This window comes from Suillus subaureus (genome assembly GCF_016647635.1).
Source record: "Suillus subaureus strain MN1 chromosome Unknown BJ212scaffold_9, whole genome shotgun sequence".
Taxonomy (NCBI): Eukaryota; Fungi; Basidiomycota; class Agaricomycetes; order Boletales; family Suillaceae; genus Suillus; species Suillus subaureus.
The window spans coordinates 970,944-984,903 of record NW_024538565.1 but is presented as its reverse complement, the minus strand read 5'-3'; the positions used below and the strand labels follow the sequence as shown (position 1 = coordinate 984,903).

The 13,960-nt window shown below is 48.9% G+C and overlaps 5 protein-coding genes across 5 annotated transcripts; 2 read left to right on the top strand and 3 right to left on the bottom strand.

Moving 5' to 3' along the window:
* Positions 1 to 220: 220 nt before the first annotated feature.
* Positions 221 to 1,966, bottom strand: BJ212DRAFT_1298223 (WD40-repeat-containing domain protein; the record flags this gene model as incomplete). The annotated part of the gene is made up of 6 exons (XM_041332667.1): positions 221 to 469; positions 526 to 636; positions 691 to 807; positions 870 to 908; positions 970 to 1,174; positions 1,263 to 1,966. The coding sequence occupies 6 exons, from the start codon at positions 1,964 to 1,966 to the stop codon at positions 221 to 223; spliced, it is 1,425 nt and encodes a 474-aa protein (XP_041195346.1).
* A 732-nt stretch (positions 1,967 to 2,698) lies between these two features.
* On the top strand, positions 2,699 to 5,050 carry BJ212DRAFT_1068045 (kinase-like domain-containing protein). Its single transcript, XM_041328985.1, has 13 exons — positions 2,699 to 2,805; positions 2,855 to 2,911; positions 2,974 to 3,162; positions 3,213 to 3,243; positions 3,298 to 3,335; positions 3,388 to 3,618; positions 3,668 to 3,800; positions 3,861 to 3,994; positions 4,053 to 4,097; positions 4,154 to 4,324; positions 4,479 to 4,508; positions 4,559 to 4,786; positions 4,833 to 5,050. The coding sequence occupies exons 2-13, from the start codon at positions 2,879 to 2,881 to the stop codon at positions 4,953 to 4,955; spliced, it is 1,386 nt and encodes a 461-aa protein (XP_041195345.1). The 5' UTR covers positions 2,699 to 2,805; positions 2,855 to 2,878; the 3' UTR covers positions 4,956 to 5,050.
* A 2,272-nt stretch (positions 5,051 to 7,322) lies between these two features.
* On the bottom strand, positions 7,323 to 8,583 carry BJ212DRAFT_1067872 (uncharacterized protein). Its single transcript, XM_041328984.1, has 4 exons — positions 8,495 to 8,583; positions 8,323 to 8,440; positions 7,634 to 8,271; positions 7,323 to 7,572 (listed from the first exon to the last, which is right to left on the bottom strand). The coding sequence occupies exons 1-4, from the start codon at positions 8,515 to 8,517 to the stop codon at positions 7,548 to 7,550; spliced, it is 804 nt and encodes a 267-aa protein (XP_041195344.1). The 5' UTR covers positions 8,518 to 8,583; the 3' UTR covers positions 7,323 to 7,547.
* Positions 8,584 to 8,976: 393 nt separating this feature from the next.
* On the top strand, positions 8,977 to 10,677 carry BJ212DRAFT_1446141 (glycosyltransferase family 4 protein; the record flags this gene model as incomplete). The annotated part of the gene is made up of 7 exons (XM_041338195.1): positions 8,977 to 9,031; positions 9,088 to 9,208; positions 9,268 to 9,283; positions 9,315 to 9,597; positions 9,646 to 9,811; positions 9,865 to 9,992; positions 10,043 to 10,677. The coding sequence occupies 7 exons, from the start codon at positions 8,977 to 8,979 to the stop codon at positions 10,675 to 10,677; spliced, it is 1,404 nt and encodes a 467-aa protein (XP_041195343.1).
* Positions 10,678 to 10,736: 59 nt separating this feature from the next.
* BJ212DRAFT_1267174 (polysaccharide lyase family 14 protein) lies at positions 10,737 to 11,810 on the bottom strand (the record flags this gene model as incomplete). Its single annotated transcript, XM_041330638.1, has 3 exons — positions 10,737 to 10,827; positions 11,044 to 11,312; positions 11,361 to 11,810. 3 exons carry the CDS (start codon positions 11,808 to 11,810, stop codon positions 10,737 to 10,739), a joined length of 810 nt encoding a protein of 269 aa, XP_041195342.1.
* Between the last annotated feature and the right edge of the window lie 2,150 nt (positions 11,811 to 13,960).

Here is a 13,960-nt window from a genome sequence, read left to right as displayed (position 1 = left end):
GGAAGATGTCCCAATTAATGATCATAAGCCGCAGCAGCGCAGCCTTTCGCAAATAGGCTGGGCTTATACCCTTTTGCCATGTGGTGCAATTATTTCTAGTAAGACTCCAAACTAGAAACATTCAACACAGAAGCCACACTCGATACAAAGCAAAGTATTTTTTGTCCAATTTATGTCCATTGAGAAACGTAATTTATGTAGGACGCAAAGTACTTAACATTCACGTCAGTCCATCTGCTCGGGGTATGCATCCCATAAGCAACAAGGCGTTGACCCAGGGTGTACGTCGCACAAGGACAGCTCCCTGTGTGGTAGGTTCACTTTCCGCTCCTGCTTGCTGGTCGGGAGGCGAAGTGCTACTGGCTGCTTGATACTCCCTATGGTTGTTCTGTCGACTTTCTTCTTGAATGCCACCCGAGTGCGTAGTCATTGGGGATCTTCCATGTCGTGTTCGGGGTACCTTGAACGCCTAGAAATTGACTCAGTTAATGGTGAATTTAATGGGGAAGGGATAGCATGACAAACCTGTTGCATACGTGATGCGGTAACTTTAACACGCCGAGATATAGAAGATCGCCTGCTAACACTTGGAGTGTCGGTAATGGGAACATCTACGACTAGAGGGCGCGTGCCATCCTGCAGTTCAGACGTTATTTATGACCAAAAACAGTCAGTGACTGCGCCGCTTACAAAGAAACCCGGACCGTATTTCAGCCTTGGTGGTCTAGGAGTGTTAAGAGACCGTCCTGGGAAGCTCGGAGATAGTCGTTGGACTTTACGTTGGCGAGTAGGGATTGGCGAGTCAGGCTGTAGATTGGGGTATGCTTGTGAGCTAGCGCTCATGAACCATCCACACGAGCATCACATACGTTAAAGAGAGGTCTAGCAATCGCGTCCCCGTCATGACTCTGATAGTGACGCGGTGTCGGCACATGAGTCGGATAAATGGGATCTTACATGAGTACCCACATTCACATCATCCGTTGGCATTGCACTAGAGAGAAAGTCTGCTATATCCCAAAGGTAGACCTCGCCATCACAAGTACCGGTAGCTACTGATGTTCCATTGGTTGCGAATGCTACACAGGTCGGATCCGCAGAGTGAGAGAGTGGTTGACCAATTGTTCGCTTGGCACCGAGATCCCAAAAGCGGAGGGTATGGTCATAAGAGGCGCTTGCAAGTACACGTTTGTTGTTTGGAAACAAAACGACAGCGCAGACAAGGTCAGAGTGACCCGGTCCCTCAAGCTCTAGCAGCCGACCTTCCTGGAAGTTCGAGTATCTTGATCTTCCCATCTGATAAGCCGGTGACAATTGCATGCCTATCTGCAGTCACGGCCCATGTCGCACTTGACACATGTTCAGGATTGTTGCAAACTTTGATGACCTCATCTACCTCGACCTCCTGCGCTTTCTCGTCGATTGTTAATCTCGATATTTCGCGGTCGTAACCGCTCACAAGGAGTTGTGTACCGTCATGTGAATAGTTTACCGTGTGTATGTATCGGAGGCGGGTATCGTCGGTACTTATGGGGTTCTTGAGGCCTGATGCTACCGGCCAGACAGCTACCCTGCCGTCATCAAAGCCACTAGCGATGTGAGCACCACCATCGTGTCGACTCCAACAAACGCAATTTGCTGCAGTACTGTGCTTCTCTGATTCGGCAATTATCTTCGCGGTTTTTCCATTCCACTTCCATATCTGTATCTTGCCATCTTTGCTGCCAGTCGCAACACGCTCACCATCTGGTGATACGTCGACTGCGCAAATTTGGCTTCTCTCTTTATCCTGCCAGGGATCACCAACAAGTTCACCAGTTTTTGCCTCTATGACTTGGAGACAGCCATGAGAACAGGCGATGATATGTTGGTCCCCGAAGAGAAATGCGATAACCGGCACCCTTTGCTTGTCGCAATTGACCTTGATGACTTTTTCTGGCACAAGCTTGTTGGCGCGAGAAGACATTCAGTTTGAACGTCAGGGAGCTCTAGGATTCGGTTGGGGGTGCAAGGCCTATGCTAGTGAGCGATTTGTGTTAGCTGGTTGAGACTGACAGTCTATCTTCAGCCCTGGTGGGACTTACAACGAGATGAAAGTAAGGCGACGGTGCTGTTGTCAGGTAGGTCTCGATTTTTGTGTTGGGACGAAAGTGCGGAAGCGCTTATGATGTGTAGGATGCGTATTTAATGTACGAGTCAATGTTGTCGCACCGCATGAGTCCAGCGAACCGCCACCTTGAAGCTTGGTCTCCTTTATTTAGCATATACTGCCTTTGGCAAAGGTTTGGCACCCATGGTCCCGTATGGTTCTGTCACGGCGTCGTGTGTGGCGAACGACATCCAATTTTATCTCTTGCTCGTTTGGTCAGTCTCAGATGGAAGTTCCGATACAGCCCTGCCAGAACGTGCGACTTAGAAGTGCTGCGCGCGTCTATGGATCTGGTATAAGTTCTTCGTGTTCTTTTGCGTTCCTTCGCATTCTTTGCATTTCATCTGTCCATCTTTCCTGATTAACTATTAAATACTCACTCCTATCCGCACGCCTGTAAATGTGGGTGACCCTGATTAGAGTATCAACAAATCACTAGCTCATCCATCTGATACACAGGAATACCACTATGTTTGTCCAAATCTTGGGGCCCCTTGTGTCCATTTTTTTGTTGTGCAAAGAAGTCACTGATTATAATTGCTCTTAGCTCTGAGACTTATAATCTTACAAGTCGAATATTGCCCCCAAAAGGACTATGTATTTCTGGACCATATACTGAAGTGAAGCAATGCGGTCTCAAAGATAGCAAAAAACTAGTAAGTTAGGTTCGTCGCATGCTACAGTTGGTTGATTTGTGTGCTTCAGGTCGCAGTCAAATCGTACAAGTCCATGCTCGACGATCCGAGCGAAGTGCGCACAGAAGTCAGTGTACTAACTACTAGCAAATGCCTCAGAGATTCAATATGGTTTCTCTCATTATCCAGAAAATTCATCCGGAATTGCAGTTGCTGTCATCACGCCTTCTTCCTCATGACAATGTGGTTCAATTCCTTGGCTTTAAGAAGGATAAGCTGTTTCATTCTTTGGTTATGCCGTGGATGGCAGACGGCACTCTCACTTCGTTTATTCGCACTCATGGAGCAGCCCTTGAAATACCTGCAAAGACAACTCTCGTAAGCTGCTTGCAGTCGGTGTGGTTCTACTCTAAAATCTTCCTTTTCAGTTGTGTGACATTTCCTCTGGCCTTGAACACCGTACGTTGTCTTTTAAGCTATGAAACAACTGAAGCGAGCGGCCAGGTGCAAAAGTTCATCTAAACTTCGTGGTCCATGGAAACCTAGAGAGTGTATGATTTTAATTGCCATGGTCTGGGAACATACGTTCAATCTTCCTTACAGGACAACATACTCATCACCGAGCGACAAGGCGCATGTCTTTCTGGCTTCCGCCAGTCAGTGAGACTTTCCTCGAGGGATGCCGCATGCCCTCAGTCTCAGATGCCGTCCAAGCCTGCAATTCAGTTCACTAGTCCAGAATGGTTCGTTCAGAGGGACGATGCAATATTTCAACATCTTCCCAAGACTCTTTTTAAAAGCGATATATACTCCCTCGGCTGTGTCATATTTTACGTAAGATTGAACACCGTTCTCCAGCAGAGCTAAGTACTTCTTCCTTCAGATATATACAAAACGCATGCCTTGGCACGATGCAACATCCGTGGACATTTCTAACCAGCTTCGGAAACGCGTGACGCCGTCGCGACCCAAGGGTCCGATAGTGGATGATGACCAATGGGCACTTATAGAACCATGTTTGTCGCTTCTTCCACAAGTTCGACCTTCCGCATCGCATGTTTTGAAAAAGATCAAAGATTATCAAGTTTTTATCGGCCCTCCAGATCTTACCGGACAGATCAAAAGGCAGCGGGATTATGCCGATGCTCACGGAGGGTGCGGGTCTGTCTATGAATCCATCTGGAACAGAAAGACTGGGGGCCAAGTCAAGGTTACTTTGTTTGTATTTGCATACGTCAGTGTCTGATGATGGGTAGGTTGCTGTTAAGGTCATGCATGTCGAGGATTCCTCGCGAGTAGATGAAGTAAAGAAGGTAGTCGTGAAAGTCTACTGGCAGATATTCGTGTGGTTAACTGTCTCTGTCCACAGAATTTGAAGCGTGAACTTGCAGCTTGGAGAAGGCTATCTCACCCGAACATAGCTTCGTTGTTGGGCACTACGACGGACTTCGGTCATCTCGAAGGCATGGTTGGCATGGTTTCCCTGTGGATGAAGAATGGATCACTCTATGCATACATGGGTAACAGGGATGTCGATGATGTACGGCGTCTTCTTTGGGTAGGCTTTTTTTCATTTCTTACTTCATCTCTTTTACTACGTTTAACAGGTGAAAGACATTGCTGAAGGGCTGAAATATCGTATGTCTGAGTTACCCTTTATCTTCAAAATCTCAAAAATATCGATAGTTCATAAGCATCCTATAGTCCACGGGGACCTCACCCCAGTAAGCCTCGTTTATTCACACAGAAAAATATGTCAAATTTTCCCCCAAAGTTGAATGTTCTGATCGACGATAACGAAAGGGCCGTACTGACTGACTTTGGCCTCTCCGTGATATTGGGCGGCTTTACCAATTTGTCGGTCACATACACCGATGCAAAGATAGGAGGAGCACTAGCCTGGGCGGCCCCAGAGTTATTCCCCGACCACCAGGCCGATAGTAAGGGGCCGAATCCAAGCCCATCAAGTGACGTGTACTCTTTCGCATGCCTAATGTACCTGGTACGAGACCTGCCACTAGTCTTGCTTTGGTCCTCATTTTCCTTAGATTTTTACCGGATCCCGCTTGTGGCCCGATATCACGGGACTGAACACTATGATGCGTGCAAAGACGGGCCGTAGGCCTTCTAATCCTGGCACTATTGATCACCCGATATTGGAGCTTGATTGAGCAGTGCTGGGCTGAACTGCCAAGTTCACGTCCAAAGATCAGCGACGTTCTTGCTGCGGTTGTGAGATATTTGAACGATGATGGCCAGAAATATTGATAGGTCGTGGGCTGAGTACGTATGGCTTAGCAATTCACTCTAATAAAATTGACTTTGGTCTTGACCCAAGAAAGAGTTACGCAATTTTTCTTTCAATACCTTGATTCCTGTCGTGTACCCCTGCAATATAGATCTGATGAATTCACTGACGAACACTCGGCATGTAGAAAAGTTGCGGCAATTAACCACTTCCACCGCTCAACAGTGTGAGCCATAACATTAAAGGTTATTGTACTACGGTTAATTACACTGGTGAATTCCTGCATTGCTTCGTTACCAAAAAAAAGAGACACTACGTACATGCTCGTGCACTGAACTCCTAATGCTATCGCAGCAGCTGCGCAACTCTTTTTTTCATGCCATGTTTCCCCAATCGCCTCTCAAGCATCTGGTGCATCTGCCCATTCCCCGAAAGAAGGGTTATCCCCTCATCCGCGTTCCAGGGCGGAGATACTGAGCGTATGCGGCGAACGTCTGGCGAAGCACCATTTAACACCTCTTTCCCATTCTGGGCTGAATCCCCATGCAACCTGCAAAGTGAGGGTGGTGTCAGGCTTTCGTGCTTGATACGTATGGCACGAGGACGTTCTCGGAGTGAGAAATCGTGATGCTGTTCCTCATCAAGCTGCTCTGCATCATCGGGCGCAAGCTCGGGATCATTTCCGGCGTCGTACTCGAGATCATCCTGATCCTGAAGGTCTTCCAATGGAGATACAGAAACGAGCCTCTCCACAACACGCTCCTCTTCTGCTTGTTTGACATCGTCGCTGCTTTCTTCATCTTCCTCTCCTGAAGCGGCTTCATCATCACTCCCTTCACTACTGTCGACAGCAGTATCTGCCACCTCATCCCTACGTGATTGGTCCTGTAACGCCCTGCATCCGCCCTCCAGCTTGTACCCATACTGGTACTTCCGCCCATCGACGCTCGCCTTTTAGCGCGCCCCTGTTTCGTAGGCAGAGGCTTATATTCCAACTCATGCAATCCAGGTTCATGCCGTACCCGCAGCCCATTCGGCAACCGCCTCTCTGGTAAAGCTTGTTGCAAGGATGGTCGATGACGAGAGCCACGAGGCAGTTTGTCGTCGCTATCGTCGCTCTCCTTGTCATTCTCGGCTCTCCTGGCTCTACGCGCTTCCCGCTCCCTCTGCTTGAGTGCCGCTTCAATCCAGCTCTCAGAAACATCGCGCATGCCCCTTACACACTTCTCAGTCTCCTCCAAGCTTTCGACGCGCTTGTAAACCTCGAGCACGACATCTGGTGAGTATCCATGCGCGGCAGCGATACGTGATATTAAGGATCTGAATCCGACAGAGGCAGACAGGGGTAAGTCAACAGGCGTGATAAGCTCAAGTGGAACTGATGGAATCGCAGGCCCAGGTGTGATAAGGTAGCCGGAGAGGTCAGCTGGGATGGCCGATGGTGTGGAATGGACAGGGAGGGAGGGGCGGTGAGGTAAGTGTGATGCTGAACTACTGCCTCTAGAACGAGAGATTCGAGAAGTCGACACTGCTGATAGAGTGCGAAGGTCCATGCGTGGCAAGTCATAGCCACCAACTGTCTTTCTCCGGTGTCGCTTTCGAGTACGATTGAGTAGACGTTGAGCATGTGTCACCGGAGGCTCAACATCGCGCTGTTTGCCTTTCCCTTTGCCCTTGTCTGTATTAGAAGGTAGGAATGGTGAACCTGGTACGGGAAATGGCTGCATATTGAATCTGCGAGGGGCTGAGCCAGGCGAACGTGAATTCCTGTCTTGTGGTGAGACAATTGAGTGAGCGTTTAAGATGGGGACAAACTCTTTCTTCGATGGAACCCGTATCTGTTGAACGGTAGCCATCGTACTCGAAGTAGATTCAGTAGAAATTTGAGCTAACGACGGTGTGTTCGGTAAGTGTGCCTTTTCCTTGCTCGTTGGTGTGGCAGAAGGCACAACAACTGGCTGTCCATGTGGTAGTTCAGCAGAGGATGTGAGACATGAAGGCCCGGCAGTAGTGGTTAATTTTGACGGCCCGGCCACAGGTTGGGCCATAACCGATGCTGAGCCCATAACGTTGTCTCGTTTTCTGTCCCACAAATTCTTAACGAGGTGGCCCACCCCGTTTGTCGAGCGATGCTTCAGAGGAGATTCGGCTTCATCTGCGCCATTGTGATTACGTGGAGGATGAGGAGGGAGAGGAAGTGGGACTTGGCTGAAGGGGTGGTGTTCAGACTCTGTACGATGTGGTGGAAGAGGAGCTGGAGGTTGCTGAGATTCTGGTTCGCTCTTTGGAGGCACTACAGCCGGTTGTGATGTCTGAGACTCGGATCCATTGACGGGATGGCGTTCACGTTCCTGAGCCGTTGAAGAAGTTAACGCGGTTGGTTCTTGTGCTACCTCCTTCTCTCTATCCTTCTTGCCCCGAACGGGAGGCCAAGCCACTGCCTGTTTCTCCTCAGAACGACCACCTAGTCGCACATGACCTAGCCGATCAGTGAGTGACGTTGTAAAGTGCCCTTCTACCACTTTGGGGAGAATTTTCGTCTTTAAAGGGGTAGAACGATCACATGTTGGCGAGAGCGAGCCAAAGATGGGGGAAACGGACTTGCGCTTCAAGACTCGTTTGGGCCCTGATGGCGGCTTTGGGGTGACTACCTGCTGTGAAGATGATGCAAAAGGCTGAGAACTTGGTGGAAGCTGGGACGAGTTTGGTGGCAGGGTCCTGACAGGAGAATTGGGTAGGGACGACGGGACTGGCAGGGTATCTGAGCGAGAAGGGAGCGAAGGAATATTGAACGTGCTCGCTGGTTTCGGGGAAGGTGGAGGCACGTCAGACATAGTTTCTAATGGCCCCTGATGAGGGTGAGAACTACGAGCTTGGTCACTTTGTCCACCAGCGGGAATTTGGCGTGTCCCATTGGTCTTCATCAAGGGGGAGCGACTACTCCCAGCATCTGGCTGGTCTCTTTCCAGTTTCGCTCGCTTTACTTTCCGCTTCTCAGGACTGTCTTGGCCGCCAGCCGGCCTTTTTCCTTTGCTGGTCTCTTTCGAACAGTCCCTCGCAGCTTCTTCTTCATCAGAAGGCGGCAACTGAGGCTCCGTCCCCAGTTGCTTCTCCGGTTTGATTCCTTTCTTCTTCTGATACTTCAATATCCTCCTATCAAATTCATCCATATTTTTCCTGTATCTGAATTGCCAGGATTGCCAAGAGTGTGTCTTGGACCAGTTCCATTTGTTGTCGACCTATATCAGTGTTAGAACTTGTTTCACAAGAGAAACATGAGAGAAACTCACGTTTTCCTCAAGACGCTTGTACAGGGCATTTCCGCTTCTGCATTTCTTAGCAGGATTATATGTTGCAATGTATTTCATGAGGAGGGTGTCCTCGTCTGCGGTGAAGCTCACGCGAACACTAAAAGAAACATAGCAAGTTAGCAACATTGATTGTGCAGATACAATGACAGACCTTTTTTCTGGGACTCGTGACATGTTTGCTGTTCAGTATATGCATATGTAGGAGTACTAGGTCAAGCCCAAGCCAAGCCTAAAGTGAAGGACGGAAGCAGGCGCGTCTCGTAAGTGACGCGTCAAAATCACGCGGACAATGTCACGTCACGCCTTCCGAATATAGGTCTATAAGCCCCTTGGACTGTGGGGTGTTTATAATCGCCACGGTCACTTGATTTGGGACGATGCCGGACCACGTGTGGAACTGTTGGTCGCAGCATTGCCAGAACCTCACATGAAACATAGGTGCCAGTACTGACAAAATTGTCAATCTGGGATTTCTGGAAAACAAAAGATAATTTCCAGGTATCGCTTATAATCACACGGTAGGATATCATCATGGAAGGGCCAGGCGTGCGTGACACATGGTCATCATTACGTAATATGTCACAATTCGTTAGAACGCAAGACATACACGAGCCCGAGCTGTTGATTTGAATGATGGCGAAGAACTTAAAATTGCGCATTGCGTTTATTCACCCTGACTTAGGAATCGGTACGTATGTCATAATAAATTCGAATATGGAACCAAACTCACATTATGACACGTAGGAGGAGCCGAAAGGCTGGTTGTAGATGCTGCATTGGGGTTACAATCCCTGGGTCACTCTGTGGATATATACACTTCTCATCACGACAAGCACCACTGTTTTGACGAGACAAGAGACGGTACGTCAGGAAATACTTGTGCAGTGATCGTGTCATCATTATACAGCTCTTCGTTACAGGAAGATTATCCGTCCATCATGTAATTCCACCGCTACCCTCGATCTATACAGGGAAAGTTTCATATCATGTTTGCACATGCAAGGCAGCTACATCTCACAATGCACCTCATGTGCACGTCAGCACATCAATACGACGTCTTCTTTGTTGACCAACTCTCTACTTGCATACCCTTCCTCCGAATGTTTTGTGGGAAGCGCGTCGTTTTCTACTGCCATTTTCCGGACAAGCTTCTTGCGAACGGTGCCTACGTAGAGGATCAGCGGGGGAAGAATGTCAGTATCCTGAAATACATCTATCGTTTCCCAATGGATTGGCTAGAGGAGGCGACTACGAGTATGTGTACCACCCCTTGCACAGAATTTACATTTAACGGAGATCTAGCACAGGCTGACCTCATTCTCGCCAACTCAAAGTTCACTGCACGAGTAACCAAGTCGCACTTCTCTTCCCTTAGACACCAGCTGAAAGTCGTCTATCCTGGAATTAATATTGCAGCCTATACTTCACCAATCGACCCATCAGATTCCGATATCCTTCAGGTCGCCTCGTGAGTCTATTTTTGTTTCTTTCATGCATTGATCATTCAAACACTCGGTGAAGACAACGGCGAACATTATTGTCCCTCAACCGGTTTGAAATGAAGAAGAATGCTGCTTTGGCAATAGAAGCATTTGCGATATTGCGTAACAAGGATCCGAGTACATCAAACGTGAGGCTGGTTCTTGCTGGTCGGTTGGATAAAAGCTATTACACGAGTTCGTCGCTGACTATCTTCCAGGTGGCTATGATCCTCGTCTAGAGGATAATATGCGCACCCTGAAATCCCTCATTGAGCTGGCACAATTCAATGATCTAACTTACAACGTCATCACCCCGTCACAGTCCCGCGTGTCAGTACCGTCGTTCCAGAAGATGACCCTGAATGAGCCGGATATATTGTTCCTCCTAAACTTTACCACCGCGCAACGTTCATGTCTACTCCAGGCTCAATCTACACTCGCCCTATTGTATACGCCAGCTAACGAACATTTCGGAATTGGACCAGTGGAAGGCATGATATGTGGCCTGCCAGTGCTTGCCTGCGACAGCGGTGGCCCCACGGAGAGTATCGTTGACCAACCCCCGGATCAAAGGACTGGATGGCTTTACCGTCCCCAGCCATCGGTGTGGGCTCAAGCATTGAAGGAAATTTGTAATCTCTCAGAGACAGATAGGAAGGCGCTCTCGCAGAGAGCTCAGGATCGTGCCCGGACGATGTTTGGAATGGAGGCGATGGCAAAGTCCCTCGAGGAAGTTTTGGAAGAGGCGGTATCTATGGGACCAGTGTCAAGAACGGGGATGTGGCTCGTAATGTCTGCAGTTCTGTGGTTGTTGGTGGTTTTAATCTTTCGGTATGGATCGTTTTCAGGGTAGCTCTTTGGTCGCGAACACACAGGACCTTTTTTGTGGTTGTTTGATAGGTCACGATCTTATCAAAAGTTGCGCATAATGGCGAAGTCCTTGAACCACGTATACTGTTGTTTGGGAGTGGCCCAGCCGTCTCCGTGCCCGCCGAAGAAAGTGCTGAAGAAAAGCCCAACAAAACCAACCGCTGGTTCATCGTTGGAACCACCGGTACTATCAACAGAGATCCCGTCAGCGACGAGGATCGTTGGCGCTTCTCGTGCCGTATGGGTGACGGATGGTCGAGAAGCTACAGCTTCTTTCGCTGTGGCAGTCACTGCCAGAATTCCCAGCAGACCACCTTGTGTTTGCTGTGGTGTTGGCGATGTCGAAGACATGGTTTTTGATTTCGACTTCTTTTTCTGCTGAGGTGCGTCGCGATAAAATACGTCTGTCCGGTTGATCGCCTGCATCCCGTTAACGAACAAAGCGAACGCTCCATCCTGCTTTCCAGGGGTGTTGAGCACGACGTCTTGGCGCAATGTCGTCCAATTCCCTCTGCTGTAGTGGAATGATCCCCTTCCGATCGAGAGCCCATACTCGGAATCGCAGACGGACTGTGGATCAGAACATAACGCCTTCGTTTGCTTTCTCTTTGGAGCGTACTGTGAAAAGGTCAGCCCTTGCATGATACTATGAGTGAATCGACGGACTAGATATAGTTCGCCGGCACCGCCTTGCCTCCACATTAGTCGTGTGCTGAAGCAGTCTTCGGCAGCAGCGCCCCCGGAACAGCCTGTATGACCACCGTACAGACCCGGTAGCTTTCCGCCCTTTACCCAGTCGAAATCCACGGGAAAATAGACGCTGTATTCCATTGTGACATTCTCGGCATCGCCTAGGTTCAATGGCGACGCATAAAACTCCGCCCCACCTGGGGATTTGCTGGCAGGGTTGACGGAGTTTGCCGGGTAAACAAGTTGTAAGGCGGTGGTGAAGCCAGTAATGTTCGGTTTATTTATCGTGTTCTGTGACTCGATTATATCCTGTGCATACACGAGTCCTCCTGGTACAATGGTGAGTGCAGAGATGCTGTTGATGATAGCGATATTCTGCTTCCCGCTGGGGAAGTGAGTGACGTTAAATGCAGATAAGTCTTTCATGTCTGGAGGAGCCGCCCATGCTGTCCGACCGCCCCATGGCGTGCTAGTGGTGGCCACGGTGGTTGTTGCAGTCACAGTCTCGACGACTGTAGTCGTAGACGTGGGAGTGATTGCAATCGTAGTTGTCACGACGTCAGTGACTACGATGGCTGTTGTGACGGCAGCTTGTGAAGGGATCGACAGGTAGGTTGTGCCGACAGAGATGGATGTTGACGCGGGACTGTGGAAAGACTGGCTAGCGGAGGGAGAGATAATCGCAGAGGCCAGCTGGGCAGTTGTGCTGACACCCCCAGGGTCCGCAGGGGCAGTCAAGACAGCTGGTATAGCCAGCGCTATCATACAAAGCATAGCCATTGATGCCATCCTGCAGAGAGAATATCACTTTTCTAGAGAAGTATGCGCATAACGTGCGTCGCGCAGACATATTCAGACGAGATTAAATTTGAATCCGGCAGTCCAGAACAAAATCGGTGACTTCATGAATCATGAGTGGACGAAAGTCAAATGGTGCTAATTTCAAGCTTTGCAGGCGCAGAAAGATGATAGCCACCTTTCCCAAAGATGGGCGTTCCATGACGATGGAATAGCTCGGGCAGGAAGGGGTCTGAGCGAGAAGACCTGAATCGATCCAACAGTACGAGCTACACGAATCCAGTTTCATCTTGTCGAGTCAATTGCTTAGCTTTACTTAGGAGGTGTAAGGATAGAATGTACGACATCATTGGAAAACATCTTTCTCTCTCACACGATGATTATCTAGGTATGAATTTTCTTTGTTATTCACCTGTTGAAGCGTGCCTATCTGTGTGCTGTGCATGTCGACATCAGAACTTATAAATTCAAATATGCATGGTTGAGGCTGTTGCAAGGGGGCTGCCATTACGACAGACCAACAGCAACATATGATTCAGCACTGGAATGAGGGGAACATACCGTGGGGAGTGGGGACAGAAACTTGAATGAAGCCGCAGAACTAGCTATGGAGGATATCGGGGAGAACTCATGTGGAGACATGTTGTGTATAGGGGATGTAGGTGTGATGACTCTATGAGACCGTTTCTGAAGCCTCGAGGTGTGATGCGACCTGACTGAGCCTGTGATACTCTCCGTAGGAACGGTAGTAGTGAAGATAGCAGAAACGGCTCCCTCCTTGAACTTGCTGCCTTTGGAGAGAGGCAAGGCAATGCTGATCGGAGAAAGTGGTGGTGATTTAGGAGGGGGCGTCGGAGAACGGTCTGTGTCTCTCGATCTCGAGAAGACACGGCCAGGTGATAATTTTCGAACCATGAGGTTCAGCCTGGAAAAGGGTTGTGTATGCGAACAAAACCGAGTTGAGAAAGAGTGGGCGTCGAGGAAGGGTATTGATATCAATCGTGACAGGCACCACACATCTCGTGCCTATTTCAGAGTATAGAAATGGACCTGGACCACGAGATTCGAAGGATGTTCAGCTGACTTTGGAGGATTAGGTCAACAAGGCAACTGATCGCAATGCGTACTATCCCTTCCATGGAAAAGTCATCCCAACAGGCCTCCAAATTGATGTTGAACGTGCTTTTCTATGATCGTATTGGCGGGTAGACAGGTACCGCCCTGCCAAATCTCCGACTGACGGAATCTGTCACTATCATGTGATTTATCGTGCGGCCAATAACAATTCGACCATTTCAATTGATACCCCTATAAACCACAAACTGTAATACATTCAGTGCTGTAGTTGACTACTGTCCAACAGGATGGCACACGCCCCGCGGTGGAGGATCAGATTGGCGCTTGCCATTTTTGCAGATCACGTTCCATGCATACTGGTGATTAACTTCTCACATTTGATACACCAGAAGCTTGAGCTGATATGGTCTATGTTTCCCCAGGTCATATATTATCCGCATTCACTTCTCAGCTTATGGCACATGCTATACAGCGAAGCACCCAAGCCTTATTTTTCCTTATTTCTGATCATTAGTCGCATTTCATAATTCCAGCTACAAGTATCTTCAGATTGATAGGAGTGATCCCTCTTACTCGTCCAAAATTCGGCCTGCCGCTCTTAAGTGGGAAAGTTTGGTCTCAAATGGCTAGACTGGTTCATCTACTAGTACGCTCAAGGGCAGGCTTGGGGAAATCAGGAGTGCTGCTGCCGCCAACCTTGC